The sequence below is a fragment of the Elephas maximus genome, chromosome 9 (assembly GCF_024166365.1).
Source record: "Elephas maximus indicus isolate mEleMax1 chromosome 9, mEleMax1 primary haplotype, whole genome shotgun sequence".
NCBI lineage: Eukaryota > Metazoa > Chordata > Mammalia > Proboscidea > Elephantidae > Elephas > Elephas maximus.
In genome coordinates, this window is record NC_064827.1 from 3,875,416 (window position 1) to 3,896,071 (window position 20,656).

The window sequence follows — 20,656 nt, forward strand, 5'->3', positions numbered from 1 at the left end:
CCTTGGAAACCGTATGGGGCAGTTCGACTGTGTCCTGTAGGGTCGCTGTAACTCAGGATTCATTCAATGGCAATGGGTTTTTTTTTGTAAGGAACACTAGCTTGTTTATGCAAACATGTCCAAGTAGTCCATGAAGGAAATTGTTCAAAAATATTTTATTTGGCAGAGAACGCCCAAATCATCCTGTCGTGCTCAAGTCTCCCACCAGTTAAAAAACCGGTTGCCGTCCAGTTGATTCCCACACATGGCGACCCCATGTGCGCAGAACATTCACCATTTGGCCCATCTGAGACTCAAAAATAAAGTCTCCCAAATGCCCTCAAAGTAGGCCTGGCACCCACGGGCCTTCTCTCCGGGGCTTTTCACAGCACGTGTGCACCACCAGCTCACAGGGCACCGTGAGGAGGGAATTCCACCCCCTCCACGTGTGCACTGGCTGGGCCCGGCTCGAGATGGAGCAAGCGTCAGAGGCTCAGCTTGGTGCAAGGCCTCTTGCATTGGCATGCACAGTGGCCAGGGACTGGGAGTCTGCACCCTCCTCTTCACTCCCACCTAATTTTGAAAGCAACAGATCCCCCACATCTAGATCATGCCCAGCGAACATCTACCCGGAGGCCTTGCCACGGGACCCCGTGACTCACCACGTTTCCTTTCGGGCCGGGCTGGCCGTCCATGCCAGTCACACCCTGTGGGGGGTTTAGGAGGAAAGAGATTGAATGTAGCAGAACCCATGAGGCTCAGAAAGAAGACCCTCCCCTGGCGTGGACCCTGCCCGAGGCGTATCAGATGATGGGGCACCTTTTGTGAAGGGGACGGGCTGGATCTTCAATCCACTCCCACTTTGCAGCTCATGGGGGTCCTCAGCTATGGGTTAACCAGCTGCCTAGGCCCTGAGCATAACCTGGGCAGGCCCTCAGTGTAGTGAAAGGAGGGCAGGGGCCTAGGAAGGGTGAAGGGATAGGCCCAGCCCTGGTGAGGCTGGAACCCAGGGCTTCGGTCTCCTGCCAGAGCCCTGAAATGCGAGTCAAGATAGTGCTCCTAACACAGGGCTTCAAACCTATTAGTTCCTGTTCAAACCCCTGCTGAGAATGTGCATTTCTACCCCAGATATGCTGAATCGGAATCTATAGTGTGACGAGATCCCAGGTGATTCTTGTTGTTGTTGTTGTTAGGTGCTGTCCAGTCAGTTCTGACTCATAGCAAACCCATGTACAACAGAACAAAACACTGCCCAGACCCGTGCCATCTTCACAAACATTGTTATGCTTGAGCCCGCTGTTGCAGCCACTGTGCCAATCCATCTCATCCAGGGTCTGCCTCTTTTTTGCTGACTCTACTTTACCAAGCACGATGTCCTTCTCCAGGGACTCAGCCCTCCTGAAAACATGTCCAGAGTATGTGAGTTGTAGTCTCGCCATCCTTGCCCCTAAGGAGCATTTTGGTTGTATTTCTTCCAAAACGGATTTGCTCGTTCCTCTGGCAGTCCTTGGTATATTCAATACTCTTCTCCAGCACCACAACTAAAGGTGTCAATTCTTCTCCAGTCTTCTTTATTCATCGTCCAGATTTCACATGCATAGGAGGCAATTAAAAACTCCATGACTTGTTTCATGTGCACCTTAGTCTTCAAGGTGACATCTCCGCTTTTCAACACTTTAAAGAGGTCTTTCGTAGCAGATTTGCCCACTGCAATGCATCTTTTGATTTCTTGAGTGCTGCTTCCATGGGTTTTGGTTGTGGATCCGAGTAAAATGAAATCCTTGACAACTTCAATCTTTTGCCACTTTATCATGATGTTGCTTACTGGTCCAGTTGTGAGGATTTTTGTTTTCTTTATGTTGAGGTACAATCCATCCTGAAGGCTGTGGTCTTTGATGTTCATCAGTAAGTGTTTCAAGTCCTCTTCACTTTCAGCAAGCAAGGTTGTGTCATCTGCATAACGCAGGTTGTTAATGAGTCTTCCTCTGATCCTGATGCCCCGTTCTTTTTCATATAGTCCAGCTTCTCGGGTTCTTCTGTATAATAAATTTTCAGACCACTGCTCTGCCAGTGCTTCTCGGAACTGGTCCCTAACCAGCAGCATTAGCGTCACCTGGGAACTTCCTAGAAGTGCAAATTCTCAGCAGGGGTTCCAACAGGAAGGAACCAGTTCCAAGCCCTGGTGTACCAGAAATAACCCGGGCTTTGTGCCTGGAAAGGGGAAGCTAGGAAATGGGAGGGCCGTGGAGTCAGCTTGTCTGAGGTCTGCAAACCCCACCGGCTGCAGCTGTTTCCTTTGCTCTGGGCTCAGAGGCCTGCTAAAGCCCTACATTGCACAGGCAGGTTTGCACGAGGTCAGCTCAGATGAGGAGCCTGAAGGCCCACATTGCACAGGTGGGTTTGCATGAGGTCAGCTCAGATGAGGAGCCTGAAGGCCCGAGTAGGCCGCTAAGCTCAGCAGCTGATCTCAGGGCACAGACAAGCAAAGGGGCAGCAGGACATACCGGGGGTCCAGGAGGGCCCGGAGGCCCCTTTGGCCCAAGCAGACCACGAGGACCCTGCAAGAGAGAAGAGCAAGGAAGAGTCAAACACCGCCTGGATGCCCATCCCATCTCCCTGTTCTCCAGGCAAACCCTTCTGCCCTGAGCCCCACTGCCCCCCGCCCCCACCCTGGAGAGAGCCTTGGCTGTGGCTGGGTCCCCAGGCTCCCTCCCTGCCCTGCTTGTCTCCTGACCCCCACCTCCCCACCTCTGCACTGGGAACCAGAGGGCAGGAGGTGCCTGGAACTGGGGAGTCCAGACGGGGGAAGGAAGGGGCGTCCTCCAGGACAGGGGGCCTTTCTAGTCGGCAGCCTATGTCCGGTGCAAGAACAGGGCAGGCAGCACGTGAGCCTCCCGGAGCCAGGCCGCACAACCACATCCTGCTGCCCAGGGCGCCTTTGTGTGACTTCTGGTCACCGGCTCAGGCCTCTCTCTCGGCAATGATATTCCAGGGTGTTTCTGATATCAGAGAGTTGGAGGGTTCGGGGGGGAGACTATGGGCGAAACTAGGTCTCAGCTGGGGACAGCCTGACCAGGTGCCTGGAGAGAAGCCTGAAGCTCACCGCTTTTCTGGGGCAGCCACCTCGGACCGAGATAGGTCATTCCCTTCTCAGGCAGTGGGTGACAGGCGTGTACAATGCATGTGTCTGTGCCTAGGAGCTGCCCAAAGGGAGCCCGCCCTGAATCTCCCCCACCCACCTGCCTGCCAGGGAGCTAGGGAGCCTGTGACCAAGGCCGTGGATTCAAGTGCCCTTAATTTTACAGAACCTTGTTAGAGCCCATGGAAGAGAAATCCTGCCCACGTTCATTGCCACTTAAATGTTGCTTTCATTATCTTAATACCCAGTCATATAAATGTTTTTTTAGAAGTTAATAGCCCAGAAGATACTGCTCAGATATGTGTTAGGAGCGAGTGGGCTGACAAATCCGCCTTAACAGCTAGGCAGGCACCGAGGGCGGAATCAGTACCCACGAGCCGGCACCTGCCACCCGGCACCCTCCTCCATGCAGCGCGGCGACGCCCCCATCAATCCACAGTGACAGGCACACTCCGACAGGGAGGGTGGGGAAGGGGGCGTGTAAAAAGCAATGGCAGGTGAGAAGTGACTGATGTCCTTTGTTGTCGAGGACATTTTGTTTGGCCCTAAAAATGAGTGCGTTTAAGGGGAAAGAGCTTTTCTATGCCCGGGTCAGAGGCAGGCTGCTGAGGGCTCTGCTTTGGAAGGCGTGGCGGTCTACACCAGCAGCCAGCTTGGCTGATTCAGCTCAGAGGCCGCAGTCTGAAGGGTCTCCTTCTTCCCAGAGACAGCCCAGACATCCCCATCATGTGGCCTAAATCCCCCAGGATGTGGCCTGGAGACACCATGATACAGCCCAGACACCCGCACGATCTAGCCTGGGGCCCCAGGATGCGGCCTGGAGGCCCCCCCCAAGATGCAGCCTGGACGCCCATGATGTAGCCTGGAGAGCCCATGATGTGGCCTGGAGACCCCCCCCCAGATTGTGGCCTAGAGACCCAACCACACCCTCTCAAGGCCTGGGCTTCTTCGCCAGTGGAGGCCCCCAGGATCCACTCCTGAGAGCACCCCGCCCACCTCCTGATGTGCCCTTCCTTCCTTCCCAGGGTAACACCCGGGTCTGCCTCACTTCTCCAGGCCAGGCTACTGTTTCAGTCTCTACTCCACACCCATTCTAGACTGTGCTCCAAGCCAGCCCCCAAGGGGTCATCCCCGTGATGCAGTCCAGAGTTCCACCCAGCCGGAGACTTACGGGTTCCCCAGGCAGCCCTCGGGGCCCGACTTCTCCATCATCGCCCTGTGAGGAGAGAAGAGGCGGGCTGTAGGGACAAGCTGTACAGGCAGGTCACCACAAGAGACCATTCCCTGTGATGATGCAGCCATCAGCAGGCTGGAGCTGTGGCCACATACCAGCCAAAACAGTCCAGAATGTGCTCACACCAGCAGCCCTGGTAGGTGTGTGGATGCTGCAGGTGAGAGGTGAAGCCTGGGCTCTGGGAACCACGAGATCCCTGGGCCAAGCCCTGGGAGCCAGGTGTCTCCACCAGGGTCAGAAACACACCCAGCAGAGCAAATCAGCCTTTCCTTCTGGTTCTGGAGGGCACATTCTGCCCTTGCCGAGCTCACACACCGGAGATACTGTCACACTCAGCTTCTCTCTGCCTATCACCACACAGACACACTCACACACCTGTGCATGTACACACATACACATTCATACAACACACACGCACATTCACATGTGTGCAGGCACACACATACTCCTACCCGTGAACACACATATACACACTCATGGGTATACACATTCACGCAGTACACACACGCACATACTCATACATGTGTATGCACACACACACACGCACACACACACGCACATGACCACACGTGCACACGTGCACACACACGTGCACATAAGTGCACCCCCCTCCTCTGCCTGGAGAAGCACAGAATTTGGAGGTGTACGTCTAGGGGAGTGCCCCTCTCCTTCCTCATCTAGCAGGTGACAAGCTGAGGCCCGTTCGGGTGACCAGGCCGTGTCAATGACAATGTCAGCGGAAAGCGAGGAAGGACAGCAATGCTGCTGGAGCCTGCCTCCTCACTCCCTCCTGCTCCTTGTTCTCATTTACCACGGCTGCTTAAACATTTCCCTAAAAGACCCTTAAAGCCGCTGAAAATGTCTGAGCTACTGGGGCGGCTGGGGCTGGAGGGGAAGAGGGGCCAAAAACTGCAGTTGGCACATTCTACACCATAGCAGACCCGTGCTATGGTCTAAAGAAGATGCTTAGCCTCGAGCCCCAAGAAGGCGCACGTGACAGCACTACAAGCTGCGGGGTACACGAGCCCCTGTTTAGGAGCCTGACTCCAGCCCCTGCCCCCACCTTGGACAACAGCTTCCACTCCCTTCTTCTGGTCACACATTCCCAGTGACTGTGCCCTGGCTGCCTCCAGGTCCATGACTCCCTACGTGCCTCCCCTGACCCTTGCCCCTAAGTCCCCTGGCTCCCCATTCTGGACGCCTCCATCCAACACCTCAGGGGAGATGAACTGAGCTGTGAAGCTCCTTGGCTCCCCCGAAATCCCCCTTCCAGCGTGATCTGGGGTACCTGTCTCCCACAGTCAGGGGCATCCTTTCCGAGCTCCTGACAGCTGAAAGCCACTCCTGAGCTCCACGCATCAGCAACAATGGTAACATAAATGGTGGGCACTGGTGATCTGCTTTTCTCTAAGTCTGGGTGGCCCGGTGCCACCACCAGGCTGCCTCGCATTCAGATCCTCGTCCTCCCCAGCCCGCACCCCAGCACATAGGCGGCCAGTCACACAAAGTCTGGATTCCATCAGTTTTCCTGCCCAAACCATGGAGAGATCAGGTAGACAGGTGCAAGGTGAGAGAACACAGAATACGCACCCTTTCTCCGTCTTCTCCCGGAGGTCCCGGGGGGCCAGAAGGACCAGGGTCACCCTAGGAAGCAAGGTCAGCGTCAGCCATCCCTGGTAGTTCACACACAGCTTGTCTCCAGCCCCCCATTTAGTTTTTCTCTAAGTCTGATTCTGAAACGTATAAGTAGTCCAAAGGCTTTCCCAGTTTGGGATAAGATCCTTTTGGAGCTCGCGGACACTGGAGTGACTGGGCTGATGGCTGGTTGCATAGAACCTTATCAGAGGCAGCACAGAGGTCCTGAAGGGGGGACGTTTGCCAGGCTGAGCATGCATTGGGGGCAGGCAGGAGTCCGCAGACAGGAGGGCAGCCCAGGACACTGAGGCAGGTCCCTGAAGCCACTTGACGCAGGGTCACTCCAGCCCCCAGCAGAGCCACTACTCAGGATGGTGGCCTCCGTGAGGGTCAGGGCTATGTCACCCCAGTTCCCTGCAGCTTCAGGGCCCTGCACACAGTAGGTGCTCAAGACATGTGTGTCAGTCAGTCAAGCAGCTGTCAGCTGTCCCTGTCAGCTCAGGGACCAGTCCTGTGGCTGCGTGTCCTGTTTTCACATGGCTGTTGGAGAACGCGCATAAGCTCTGGCTAAATTGTGACAGCCTGTTCCTCAAACGTTATGAAATGTCATGGAGAAATCCACCTGGCAAAGTCAGTAAACGTGTGTGTGTGCATGCGTGTGTGTATGTACGTATGCGTGCACATGAGTGAGCATATATGCATGTACAGGTGTGTGTGGGTGTTCATGCATGTAAACCCACAATATGCCAAAACATAACTGCCATGTCCATCTACCCCAGAGACCACAGGGAAGGGAGGAGATGACAATATGGGCACGCAGGCCACGGGGAGAGGCACACGGGGACTCCAAGGGGCTGCCTGGCAGAAGAGCCCCGGTGCAGACAGAGCCATCTGTTGGAAGCATTTCCAGAATTCCTCTTTGGGAATCCCATCCTAACTACTTGCAGCCCTTCCACATGCCTGACCCAAAATGAGTGGCCCGAGCCTGACCCGAAGAGGCTCTGAGTTATTCATGGATGTTTCCAAGCTCCCAAGCCCATCCACAGAGGATAAAGACATGCCCCTGGGGTGACTCAGACAGGGACAGCAGAAGCCCCTTCCTGCTGAGCCACGGATTTAAAATCAGCTGTAAGGCCACATGTGGAGGAGATGGCCCGCTCTGGTGGCCTCCCAGAGCTCCCGCTGGGGTACACCTGGTGCTGAGGGAAGCCCCTGCTTGCTCACAGGTCTCTCTCCCCAAAGACACCCCAACCCTCTTCAATCGGAGCAGGCACTCAGACGTGCCCAACCTCCCAGGATCTCCATTTAATGGTGCAAGGTTCCCTCAGCAATTCTCAAAATGGCGGCCATTTGCAGCAACTGAGACTTGAACACTCAGCACATTTCTGAAAGGAAGGACTCCTCCTTTCCCCTCGTACGGCCCCCAGGGAGCGGGCCGACTGGTTGTTTCTCTATAAACTGCAGACCAGAACCCAGTTTGGGGGCTGAGCTTCCCTCCACAGAGGAATCGTCTTGGCTTTCATTTCCAGCCCTGACTCCTACCAGATCAGTTGGCACGACCCCTGCAGAATCGAGGCACTTCAACCCCACCCAGGAACCCAAAGGCTCGCTGAAGGGCCTCCCCTTCAGGACTTTGTTCTGGGGACTCCCAGAGGAAATACTTACCCGGTGGCCCTTCTCACCCGGCAAGCCGGCCAAGCCATCAAAGCCACGGTCACCCTGTGAGAAGAACAGAGACCTTCAGAGACCATCCACACAGGTGGGCTACACCTGCGTCCATGCACCCTGGGACCCCAGGATCCCCCCTGGGACCCCAGGATCCCCCTGCCCTACCATGGCCCTCATGTGTGATGGGCATTTCTCTGCTTTGGTCTGCAATCCCAGCCTCTTCTCCCCAGACGCCAGCAAAGGCTGGCAAAGGGAGAGGTGGCTTTTATCACAGAGTCACAGACTGTGGTGAGCTCAGCCTTTCAGGTGACAGCTGCAGTGTCAGCACGTGTGTGTCTGCTGTCCCCTCCCCACCTGAGGGCAGGTCCTGAAAGCAGGGACCTTGCTCCTCACCGTGTCCTCAGTGCCAAAAGTCACCTGACACTGTAGGTGCTCTATGCTCACTTGGAGAATGGACCAGCGCTGGCAGGCCTCTGACACCCTGGCTCCCCAGCCAGCCCGACTTTCGTCACCCAGGAACAGCACCCCAACTCATGACTATTGCAAACCAGGGGAGGTGAAGCAAGGGTGAGATGACTTAGGCCCTCAGTACTTCCGTGGTTGAGGGAAGATGGTGAATCTACAGAGGCAGATGCACTGAGTCAGTCCTGTCTTCCTCTTATCAGCCCAGGCCACAGAACCAGAGAGCTTAGTAGCTCAGGCTCAGTGAAGCTCTTTAGAGTTCAACCATGCCGGTGATGAGGTGACCAGGCACAGTGGACATCTGGCCCTGTGTGGTGACCTAGTCTCTAGCCTCCCTTCTAATCACATCTGCTGCCCCCATGGTAGTCTCTCATCGGAAAAGACCAATATTCCCTCTGCCCCTGGCATGGCCTTCCAGGAGGACCAAGAATGGAGGAGAAATGTCACAGCAAAGTTGGGCGCAGAGGAATGGATGCTCTGAACCTCACGGATACAGGGACTGGAGTTTCAAAGGCCACCAGCTACCCCAGTGCAGATGTCGTTCACGCACAAACCTGGGCTCTTACTTTCACTCACGCAGTGTCTATTCACTCCCACCAACACCAGGAGCCCGGACACTCCACAGCTGGACAAGAAGGCTCCCGGCTCCCTGGACTACACTCAGGAACTCCCTGGCAACTTGAAAGCCATGTATTCCCTGCATCAGCTCCCACGTGTGTGAGATCTTTTCATCTGAATGTTCATGAATAGTTTTCACAGTTGGAAGTCCATCCCCCATGATTTCCACTGCAAATTTGTTTCCACCTTTCAGAAACCCAACTGCAGCCATCAAGCTTGATCATAAAATTCCCCCGACCAACCCATGTCCATGTCAACGTCCCACAGAGTGACAGATCCAGACAGAACCCTCCTCACCCCTAAGCTTCTACCCCAGATGTGGGTAAGTGTTGGAGGCCATTATCTGTCACCACGATCACAGCCATCACATAAACAGTACACTGGCCGTGTCACCATCATGATGATGGCCATGATGGTGACCGTGGTCCAGGGCACCAAGATAGCAGGAAGTGACAGCCTTACCTTGGGGCCGGTTTGTCCAGGCATTCCTCTTGCTCCATCACTCCCAGCCCGCCCCTGGAAAAGAGGAGGGTGAATCGTCAGTACAAGAGTGGCCAGGTCACCAAGGCTTCTGAGAGGGAGTTTCCTGGTCTACTAAGTTGAGGGACACTGGAGACATGGCCACCATGGGCCACAGCCCTTTGGCTAGGCTGGTCCAGAGGACCAAGACACAGGACCCCTGAGGCTGCTCCACACCTCACACTGTAGGAATTAGAACAGGGTGCTGGTCTTGCCGAGCCTCTCCGTCCTGCACGCCAATGGGGAGGAGGCACCTGCCCCCCTTGAGCTTCTGAGGAGATGACAGGACTAGGCAGATGAGACCAGGCAGGGGCAACAGTGATGAAAAGCTATGTCCACGTGGGGCCGCTCTCTCAGGTGAGAGCATCCGCTGACGTACCTGCACGCCCATTACTCTCTGCATGTGGAAGTCAGATTACAGGCCAGAGAGTCACAGGGAGAGGAAGCAAGCATCCAGTCAGGCCACCAGACTACAGAAGGAACCGGGGCCCAGAAGGTGATGTTCTACTGAGACCACACGAGTGCCCAGATGCAGGTCCAGACTAATTCAGCCACCTCATCCCTGATAGCTGCTCTCTGGCCGATACTGCCAGCTACTGTGCCGCCACAGACAAGCCACAGCCCCCACCTCATTGGCCATGGGCTGACGGACACAGCCTGGGTCTTCTAAGATCCACCTCAAAGCTCCCACAATCACGCACACAGGAGAGCCCCGCTAGGCTGTGACCACCGAGATGGGGACGGAGACCCTGCCAGCCATCATTAAACTTGGCCAGACCTTGACGTACTAACAAGGAGCATCAGCAAAGCACATTGGAGACCAGATCAAGGGGCACCTGAGAGGAGAACGGGGCGGCTGGGCTCCCCGCTTCTCCCTTCCCCGCTCCCCATGGGCCAAGCGTGGGCTTGCCAGTTCACACTGCTCACAGAGGTCCAGACGCCGCTTCCTGAAGGCCAAGCCACCAGGACGTCGGCTAACCTGGCCTTTGGTCTCTCAAAGCACAACAAATGCTGTGAAAGCAGCACCCCGAGCAGCAGAGAGGAAAACAGAGGACGCAACAGACAATAGGAAAGGGCTGGGCTCCCTCTGCTTAAAGGTTATGGGGCCGCAAGGATGAACCGTCTCAGAAAAGGTACCGAGCAGCCCGGCTGAATGAGACGCTGCCCATCTAGTCGGGGGCCGAGCTCCTGAAATCTCCCAAAACAGTGGGGAGGATTAAAAGGAGGTAGTACGCAAGTCCACAGCACGACACTGCTCTGCAGAATGTTCTGGCAGGACTCCCTCTGTGTGGGCCACGTGAGCAAAGAACCAGCTCCGCACACCGGCCACCGGCTCTAAGCCTCCCTCCACCTGCTCCTTCAGGGCCTCGCCGGGGCTCTCGCTGCCTTACCGCTTACGCGTACGCACAGCCCTGATGGGACAAAAGGAGACCCTGTGGTGTGCAAACGGTTATGTGCTCGGGTGCTAACCAAAAGGTTCAAATCCACCCTGACATGCCTCAGAAGAAAGGCCTGGCAACCTACTGCTGAAAACTCTGTGGAGCACAGTTCTCTGCACACAGGGGGTCTCCATCAATTGCAATCAACTCAGCTGCAACAAGTTCGATTTTTTGGAGGGGGAGGGCTATGACTCAACTACTAGTCACAATGTAAATCCCTTCCCATATATTTTCTCTTCCCTCTTGAGTTTTTACCTTGTGATTCCCTGGCTGATAAAACAGATTAATTCTAGCGGAACTCGACAAGATGCGATTACAGAGATGCCAAGAAAACCTCAATGAAATAGACCTCAGAATCTGGTTCCAGCTACATCTCCCAGGAGTCCGCTCAGGAACCACAGCCCTCCAGAGTCGGACGACCCCTTGAGAATCTTCTAGTCCGACTCTGCCTCGCGCCTGGATCCCCTCCACAGGTCATTCAGTTATCCTGACAGTTAACTCCCCCAGGCACACGGGATTACTCTTTTCGGAGTCCTGGTGACGGTGGTTAAGAACTCAGCTCCTAACCAAAAGGTCAGCAGTTCAAATTCACCAGCTGCTCCTTGGAAACACTATGGGGCGGTTCTACTCTGTCCTGTAGGGTCGCTATGAGTCGGAATCAACTCAACAGCAATAGGTTTGGTTTTTGGGTTTTATACTCCAAAAAAGGAGCCCTGCTGGCACAGTGGTCAAGCGCACGGCTGCTAACCAAAAGGTCAGCTGTTCAAATCCCCCAGCTGCTCTGAGGGAGAAAGATGTGACGGTCTGCTCCCATAAACATTACAGCCTTGGAAGCCCTAGGGGGCAGTTGTACTCTGTCTTATAGGGTCGCTGTGAGTTGGAATCGACTTGACAGCAATGGGTTTGGATGTTTTTGTTGTTGTTGTTGTTGTTGTTTTCATACTCTGGAAGTGAAAGCAGGGAACTGCAGCATCTGTGCTCAGCGTTCTTTGCAAAGGTTCACACCTGAGTCAATACGACACAAGGGCAAATATACTTCCCTCACTCACCAGAAACAGTTCACACCTGAGTAAATACGACACAAGGGCAAATATACTTCCCTCACTCACCAGGAATAGTTCACACCTGAGTCAATACGACACAAGGGCAAATATACTTCCCTCACTCACCAGGAACAGTTCACACCTGAGTCAATACGACACAAGGGCAAATATACTTCCCTCACTCACCAGGAACAGTTCACACCTGAGTCAATACGACACAAGGGCAAATATACTTCCCTCACTCACCAGGAACAGTTCACACCTGAGTCAATACGACACAAGGGCAAATATACTTCCCTCACTCACCAGGAACAGTTCACACCTGAGTCAATACGACACAAGGGCAAATATACTTCCCTCACTCACCAGGAACAGTTCACACCTGAGTCAATACGACGCAAGGGCAAATATACTTCCCTCACTCACCAGAAACAGTTCACACCTGAGTCAATACGACACAAGGGCAAATATACTTCCCTCACTCACCAGGAACAGTTCACACCTGAGTCAATACAACACAAGGGCAAATATACTTCCCTCACTCACCAGAAACAGTTCACACCTGAGTAAATACGACGCAAGGGCAAATATACTTCCCTCACTCACCAGAAACAGTTCACACCTGAGTAAATACGACACAAGGGCAAATATACTTCCCTCACTCACCAGGAACAGTTCACACCTGAGTCAATACGACACAAGGGCAAATATACTTCCCTCACTCACCAGGAACAGTTCACACCTGAGTAAATACGACACAAGGGCAAATATACTTCCCTCACTCACCAGGAACACTCACTGGCTGAAGGCCTTTGCTAGCGCCTGGTACGGGTAAGTGTGGTGTCCCTGGCTGCCTGGGTGCTGATCGTTAACTCGTAAAGGCACAGCCTCTTTCAGTAGCCACGGTCACATGGAAACAAACTAGTTCATTCACTAGACCTGCCTTCCAGACAGAAAGCCCTGGGGGCCAGAAGAGTCGGTGGGGTGCAGGAACACCAAGCAGCCCCCCGGCCACATCCCCCAAACCAGGCTCATTTCTGGAGACATGGAATCGCCGGGTGGCATGAATGATTAACGCACTCGGCTGCTCACCGAAAATTTGGAGCTTCGAGTCCACCCAGCTGCCTCAGAAGAAAGATCTAGTGATCTCCTTCCGAAAACTCAGCCGTTAGAAATGGACCCTGGAGGCCATGGTCCCTCTCGGACACGTGTAGGGTCACCGGGAGTTGGCAACAGTTTGGTTCTAGAACAAGGCTGCCTCAAAGAAACAAGGCCCACTGAGAATTTTGTCCTCTCAATTCCTGCCCCCAAAGGGCCTATGAAATTGTTTTAATTAAAATATATATATATATATATCAAACTAAATTAGCATGCTCAGGACAGAGGTCTAGGCGGCAGGGGTGGGGGGGCCCTCAGAGAGCCCCTCCCAGGCAGCTGCCTGGGGCTCACGGTGCTGGCCCTGGAAGTGGCCTTGGAGATGGACACGCCTTGTGAATCCGGGAGAAGCCGGCTTTCTGCAGTCCTGCCGGCCCCTGCTGCGCTATGGTTGGAGCAAGCCCACAGCTGATGGGGCTCCGTCAGTGAGGGGTGATGGGGCTCCGTCAGTGAGGCGTGATGGGGCTCCGTCAGTGAGGCGTGATGGGGCTCCGTCAGTGAGGGGTGATGGGGCTCCGTCAGTGAGGGGTGATGGGGCTCCGTCAGTGAGGCGTGATGGGGCTCCGTCAGTGAGGCGTGATGGGGCTCCACCAGCAAGGAGGCTTCTGTGGCCCCCCAGGCCCCCCCAACGCATGATCCAAGCATGAAACACTCACCCTTCTTCCAGGCTTTCCTGTGGGGCCAGGCGGGCCCTGCACCCCTCGGGGACCCTGCCAGGAACCAGAGGACAGAGAGTCATTGGGGTGCCCGTTTTCTTCAAGAAAAGAGCTATGCCTGTCCTTGTGCTTGCCCACATGGCCACGGCCCTGGCCCTGGCTTCCACCAATCAGGCAGTGCTGGACCGGGCCCAGGATCCGCTCACTGAGCAAGGGCCGGGGATAGCTGTAAGCCGGCTAGTTCCTGGTCTTAGTTCTGTCCTGCTTTCAGCTTTGCCCAAAGCAACAACAGTCTCCCCCAATTCCCTCGAAGAAGTGCAGCATGTGGCATCACCACGCCAGCAGTTCCAGAAATGCCCACCCAAGACCCCCGGGCCCGTCCCCACCTACCTGTGGCCCCATGTCTCCAGGCTCGCCCTTCAGGCCTCCACTCCCAGGCGGACCCTATGGAAACACATTCTGGATTAACGTCCGCTCAGAGGAGAAAGCCCAGGGGAGATAAAGCTGAGATGGTGCTAGGGAAGGAGAGGGCAGGAAGCTGCCTCCGCCTTTTGGAAACACGGGTGTAAACGATGATGGAGGGCCCAGAACCAACGAGGCTCAGGGTCCCCGGTCCCAAGCGGAGGTGGTGCTGCCACTTACGGACTGAAGTCTTCCCTGGACATCCCCAGCCCCCTGGCTACCTGGGGCCCCTCCCACCCCTCAGACACACTCTCCTGCTAAGGTGTCAGGGAGGGCTGGTGCTGTCTGGTAACAGCTTCAAGAGTGTCCTTTCCAGGGTCAGCTTGGCACACCCCCTCACCGCCCCTGCAGCAGGGGCCATCCCTAGGCATCACTGATGTCAGCTCCAGCCCTGGGATCCCCTGGGTGAACTCCCAGCACAGTTGCCCGTTCCAAGGAAGGCGACCCACCCACTCCCACCACGAGGGGCTGCAGCACCAGGAAGACGTGGCTTGTTCCCCCCCGCCCACCCCTGAAAAGCAGAGCCTGGGGAAAGATGTCAGCTGTGTCAACACGCCCACAGCCCCCACTCTGCAGTGGGCACAAGCAGGGAAGACCTGACTCAACGCCAAGCTCCAGACGTGCCAACAACTCACCATGGGGCCTGGTCTGCCGGTGAGACCCATTGGGCCAGCCGGTCCCCTCAGAGCCAACTGCAAGAGAAAACAGACATGCCACGGAGTGGCCAAAGTGGCATGGCCAGGAAGGAAGCGATGGTCAGAAGACCCCCAGACCCTTCCAGAACCCACCAGCGCTGTTCCCCTGGGGCTCTCAGTGCCCATTTCCTCCCTTTGGGGGGCCCTCTATCCACTTGGGGTGCCTGGAGCCTCCAGCCTATCCCCTCTCTTTTCCCAGCCCGCCCTGCTCATGGAGAGGATCTGCCTCAGCCCCAACTCCGCTGCAGGATGCGAAACGCTCCCTCCCCTCCTGGGCCAGGCGGGGGGTGTCTTCAACCCCGGAGCAGCTCACACTGAGTGACGGAGAGGGATTTCACGCCCTACCCCAGAGGCACCACAAGCACTCCTGCAACTGGGGGGATTCCGGGAGAGTGGGAGCCTTTCCCAGGGCGTCCAGACCCAGGGAAGAGCTGCTGTCAGACTGCAGCCACCAAGGGCCCAGCCCAGACGCCCCTGCCCTTGGCGTTCTCACTGTCAGGAGCCAAGGCCACGCCACGTCCCGGCTCTGCCACCTGCCGTGACCCATCTGACCGTGGCTCGCCAGCCCACACGGCTCAGCCACCTCCTTTAAGAGCCGCTCGCTGGAATCCCAGTTTTAAACATGGAAGGTCTTTGCTTTATCAAATACCCTAAGCACACCACCACTCGGCACAGACTAAAGGCAGCCAGGCAGCCCCAAGTCGATAACCCCAGCGCAGAAAATGGGGTTTGTTACGCTCCTATGGCAGCTTCCAGGCAATTTGCTTCACGGCAGCAACTCCACGCTGCTCTGTCCTGTAATTACGCAGGCGCTCCGTCATTGACATCCACTCCGCTGCTGGCTGCCTAAATACTGCGCAAATTTAGCAGTTTCCTGCGATGCCCCATTAAGGGTGCTCCTCGAAGATGCCCCCGCCCCCTGGGGCAGCCTTTGGTCCCATCCCTGGCAGTCAGCAATCCGGAGCTACATTGCTTAGCAAAATCTAATTAGCTAATTAGCAGGGAGGCAAATCCCCTCCGTGGGCCCTGCTTTTGGGGACCGAGCAGAGAGCCAGCAAGGAGCTGGGCGCCCAGGGCTCTTTCCCAGGGGGCCTGGCTCTGCCCAGCCCCCTCCCAGGGAGCCCCTTTCGGAGCCATGGGGGCATTTCCTTCCACCTCCAGGACCTCGTAGAGGACCAGGCAGAGGAGGAGGCCAACGGGTGAAGGGAAAGGGATGCAGCCCATAGGGCCATCCGGGTGGGGCAGCCCAGGAGCCCCCCACGAGGTTCCAGCTGTCACTTCCCCATCTGGGACTGGGTGGTCAGTGCGGATGAGGGGTCCCTGGGCAGCCTCTAAAACTTCCCCGGTGCTGACAACTGGACAGGGCGAGGGGACAGTCTACCAGCCACTGGTGCACTCCTTGAGGCAGGGAAGACACTCCCCCAAGCTCTGGGCCCCACCGCCCCCCGCCCCGGCAGGGGCCCACACTGCACTCACCCGGGCCTGCTGCAGAATGGCTTGAGCCTGGGACTCCTGGGCTGAGACCATGGGGCCTTTGGAGCCCGCGTCGCCACCCCCTCCGAACCGGAACTGTGGGTGTAAGGCACGGGGTCACCCAGGGCTCCCTATCCCCTCTTCCCTTGCCCGTAGGTGGGTCCAGAGGTGAGTGGTCCGGCCGGTGTCGACATGCTGTGCTTGAGGGGACCCCGTTCACCCTCACCTCTGCTGGGAGGTGGGGTACCACCCCCTCTAGCGAGGATGGCTGCCCTGAGCCTCTCCCACAGGACTCAGCGGCTTCTCCAGAGCAGCCTGGCCCACTGGGGTTGACCTGAGGCTGAGGAGGGGTGCCACAAATTGCTGGCCCCCTCCTCACCACCGCACTTTGAGCCCTGAGGAAAGGGCTCCCCCCCAAATAAGGACACTCACCGGCAGCATGAGCATGGTCCCAGGAGGTCCAGGCAGGCCATCGGCCCCAGGGAGGCCTGGGCGTCCGGGGGGACCCTGGGATAGAGGAGGCGAAGAGAGCAGGGTCAGAGTACAGTGAGGGATGGGGGAGCTGTGCAGGAGGAGGACGAGGGCAGCTCAGCCACGAGACTCACAGCATAAGCTCAGAGCAACACTGACCCATGGCAGGGAATGTTCCAGAAAGCCCAGAGAAGCTAGGAGCATCGCTGTGGGCTGGGACCATTGGAGGCTTCCAAGGAGGAAGTGAGGAGGGCAGGAGGTCTGAGCTGAGCTGGAGGAGAGTGGCAGAACAGAAAGGTGGAGACTGCAATCCAGCTCTGTGGCCGGCTTGAGCAGAGGGACGGGGTGAGGCTGAGCAACGCCTAGAGGTGGCAGGGATGTGGCGTTGGGATACTGTCCACCCAGTGTCCACAGGTGCAGCCCAAGGAATCAGGGATCACAGCTGAGAGGCCCAGCCCTCCTGCCTTGCCCGGGAGGTGACACATCACTGGTCCAGCCTCACTAATTTTGCGCGTGTGGCAGCTCAGATGGACACTTGGCCCAAGTGTCCACTTGCTTCGACAGACACAGGGAATGAAGTTCAGGAGCACAGTCCACAGGAACACAGGCTCACCTCAGGCAATTCCCATAACCCATTAATATACCAACGACAGCTGGGCCCTTCTGGCCGCTGAGGCAGGACATACAGGCTCGAGATGAGCCCTGGCCAGCTCAGGACCACATGGAGAGAAAGCTGGTAAGACGGCTTACTTTCACAACATGTTGTATCACTCAGCTTTGTCACTAATCCAGGCAGGCTCCCAGCTAGCTGGGAGTTGACGAGGTTTGTTTCGCATACAGACGGACGTTTAACTCCCATCCGGCCAAAGTGAGGGACCCCCTAGGCCACACATGAGGAGGGCGGGGTACAGTCCCCAGCTTTCACACCAACAATTGCTAAGCTCCAGCGAGGATGTTAACACCACCGACAGCACTGCTCCCAGGGCAGAGGCACGGGACTGATTCCTAATTCCCGGCTGAGAAGACAAGAAGCAGGTGGTTCTTCTGGAAAGGTCCAGAAAGATGTGGAACCATCTGAACTTGAACCAAAATCTGCCTGCCGTTTCTTTTCTTTAGTGTCATGTCTTAATTACGGAGGAACCTGCGTTCTTCTAAAACGGTCTATAATACCGATTTACAGAAAGTGAAAAGTGGAAGCCCCTGTTCTCTCCCCAGAACTAACTGGGGCTACAATTCCGTCTGTGCAGAGAAAGAGCTGGAAGCTCACACAACACACATCACACATAACCTGTTTGTTATTCTGCAGGGCTGTGTGGGGTGGGAGGCTGTCTTCTCTCACTTTCTAATGGAGTCATTAAGGCAATTTGCCTTTTCTCTTCACGGCAAACCTGGACATTTGTGTGGCTCGCCCTCATTACAGAACGGCTGTAGTCCCCCGCATGGTGGGCTAGTCATTTATTTAACCTGTCCGCTCCTGATGCATGCCTGGATGGGTCCAGTTTTCATTATGACACCACTGCCCCAATGAATACTCTGTTACGTTGATTTCTGGAAGTTGAGCTGCGGGGTCAAAGGATTTACACCTGTTTATTGCTAAGGGAGGAGTCCCTGGGTGATGCAAACAGTTAAGTGCTCAACTACTAGCCAAAAGGTTGGCGGTTTGAACCCACCCAGAGGCACCTTAGAAGACAAGTCTGGCGATCTGCTTCCTAAAGACCACACCCGTTGAAAACCCTGTGGAGCAGTTCTACTCTGCACACTTCAGGTTGCCAGAAGTCAGAACCAACTTGATGGCAACTAACAACAGCAGCAGTTTGCTAATGGAGACAGCCGAACTGCCCTCGCCTGCCATTTTGAAAGACACTCTCAGAAGACGAAAATCCTGCTTACAAAAGAAAAATCCAGAACACGTTTTGCTGCCCAGTTTTTCTCTTGGAGATCGGATGCCAACAGCTGCTCACATCTGAGCTTTCTGCCTCAGACTCAATCCTGACCCAAATCCACAGCTGAAAGCTATGGGGTCCATGTCTCCCAGGGACAAGATGCCATCTATGTGGTGTGTGTGTTTGTGCACATGTGCACGCATGCTCCTGTTCATATGGTATGTGTATATGCGTGCATGTGTATACGTGTGCACGCTCCTGTTTTCATGTCATGTTTGCTAGAAGCCAGCACACTAGGGGCGGCCCCTGGTCCACTGTGGTTGATTTTCAAAGACCCACATTTCAGGCTCTTCCCCCCAGCTCTGGCTAAGCCACAGAGGTGAAACTTCAGTGTCAGGGGCTGTGAAAGCAATTCTGCTCTCACTCTGAACACTTCCTACAACCCCAACGATCCCAGAGAATGTGACAGTGGTGAGCAAGGATGGCCCAAAGCCTGGAAGAGAGAGATGGCTTCGGAAGAGAAAGGAAATAAAGCTCCCCCCACCATGATCCTCCTTCTCTGCCCAGGGCCGATGCTCACATCAGAATTGGAACACAAGGTGCACCCCTCCTCCCATGTAAGTCAATTGGCATAATAAAATCTATTAAGAAAACATTCTGCATCCCACTTGGAAGAGTGGTGTCTGGGGTCTTAAATGCTAACAAGCGGCCATATAAGATGCATCAATTGGTCTCAACCCACCTGGAGCAAAGGAGAATGAAGAACACCAAAGACAGAAGATAATTATGAGCCCAAGAGACAGAAAGGGCCACATAAATCAGAGACTACATCAGCCTGAGACCAGACGAGCTAGATGGTGCCTGGCTATAAGCAATGACTGCCCTGACAGGGAACACAACAGAGAACCCCTGAGGGAAAAGGAGAGCAGTGGGAAGCAAACACCAAATTCTCATAAAAAGACCAGACTTAATGGTCTGATTGACACTAGAAGGACCCCAGTGGTCATGGCCCCCAGACCTTCTGTTGGCCCAGGACAGGAACCATTTCCAAAGCCAACTCTTCAGGCAGGGATTAGACTGGACAATGGGATGGAGAGGGATGCTAGTGAGGAGTAAGCTTCTTGGATCAGGTGGACACTTGAGGCTATGTTGGCATCTCCTGTCTGGAAGGGAGGTGAGAGGGTAGAGGGGGTTAGAAGCTGGTGAAATGGACACGAAAAGAGAGAGTGGAGGGAGGGAGCGGGCTGTCTCATTAGGGGGGGAAGCAATTGGGAATATACAGCAAGGCGTGTATAGGTTTTTGTGTGAGACTGACTTGATTCGTAAACTTTCACTTAGAGCACAATACCAAACCAAAAACCAAACCCAGTGCCATCAAGCCGATTCCGGCTCATAGTGACCCTATGAGACAGAGTAGAACTGCCCCATAGAGTTTCCAAGGAGTGCCTGGCAGATTTGAACTGCCAACCCTTTGGTTAGCAGCCACAGCACTTAACCACTATGCCACCAGGGTTTCCTAGAGCACAATAAAAAAAAAAAAGGTGGGTTCCCCCAACCCACAAACACTGGATGAGTTAGCACACACCCAAAGGTTAAAAACACGAGTCCTACATAGCCATGAGGCTGAACTTGGATTTACTATTGCCAATACACACGGTTCATCCGCATAAAGACTTCGTCCTGCAAGCTGGAAGATGAGGCTAAGTCTCAATACCACTTCCCGTTTTCACTCCAAAAAGCACAGGCCTGTGATGTAGCTCTCATTCTGGTAGGCGGCCGGTGTTCTGCACAGAGGTGCCGCTGCCACTCCGACAAGCCAGTTCCAGCTACTGGGCTAAAGACGGAATAAAGCTACCACTGGGCCTTGGTGCCTAGGAGAACACGCGTTTTTCTGTATTACTTGATCGGTTGGCCCCCAAATCAATGCCGTAACTTGGTCAAACAAAAAAACGTTTAAAGCACTGGCATAAAAGAGTTCTTGATGTTAAACTCATGCCAGGTATAAAATAAGGCCTTCAATGTCCAAGTTCAGAGGTTGCAGGTGTTTAACACGGAGTTCCCAAGGAAGGGAAGGGTATCTTATGCAGAGGGGAGGGGCTGGACCGGTTAGCTGGGAGTAGGCATC

At 55.2% G+C, this 20,656-nt stretch overlaps 1 protein-coding gene and 1 long non-coding RNA gene across 5 annotated transcripts in view; both read right to left on the minus strand.

Annotated features, from left to right (window-relative positions):
* COL5A1 (collagen type V alpha 1 chain) overlaps positions 1-20,656 on the minus strand; it is a 189,007-nt gene that overhangs the window by 77,869 nt on the left and 90,482 nt on the right. For both annotated transcript variants that reach the window (XM_049896362.1, XM_049896361.1), the window contains exons 12-22: positions 16,610-16,684; positions 16,181-16,273; positions 14,645-14,701; positions 13,938-13,991; positions 13,548-13,601; positions 9,198-9,251; positions 7,653-7,706; positions 5,943-5,996; positions 4,290-4,334; positions 2,484-2,537; positions 642-686 (exon numbers count right to left, since the gene is read on the minus strand). In XM_049896362.1, the coding sequence (XP_049752319.1) occupies positions 642-686; positions 2,484-2,537; positions 4,290-4,334; positions 5,943-5,996; positions 7,653-7,706; positions 9,198-9,251; positions 13,548-13,601; positions 13,938-13,991; positions 14,645-14,701; positions 16,181-16,273; positions 16,610-16,684 (639 nt within the window). The remainder of the gene's footprint in view (positions 1-641; positions 687-2,483; positions 2,538-4,289; positions 4,335-5,942; positions 5,997-7,652; positions 7,707-9,197; positions 9,252-13,547; positions 13,602-13,937; positions 13,992-14,644; positions 14,702-16,180; positions 16,274-16,609; positions 16,685-20,656) is intronic.
* Positions 9,258-13,539, minus strand: LOC126083052 (uncharacterized). 3 transcript variants are annotated; one of them, XR_007518706.1, is made up of 3 exons: positions 12,359-13,533; positions 11,819-12,298; positions 9,258-11,698 (listed from the first exon to the last, which is right to left on the minus strand). It is a non-coding gene; the product is annotated as an uncharacterized LOC126083052 (long non-coding RNA). The 3 variants fall into 3 exon arrangements; XR_007518705.1 differs by having other exon boundaries at positions 11,691-11,758; XR_007518704.1 differs by lacking the exon at positions 9,258-11,698 and having other exon boundaries at positions 11,712-12,118; positions 12,179-12,298; positions 12,359-13,539.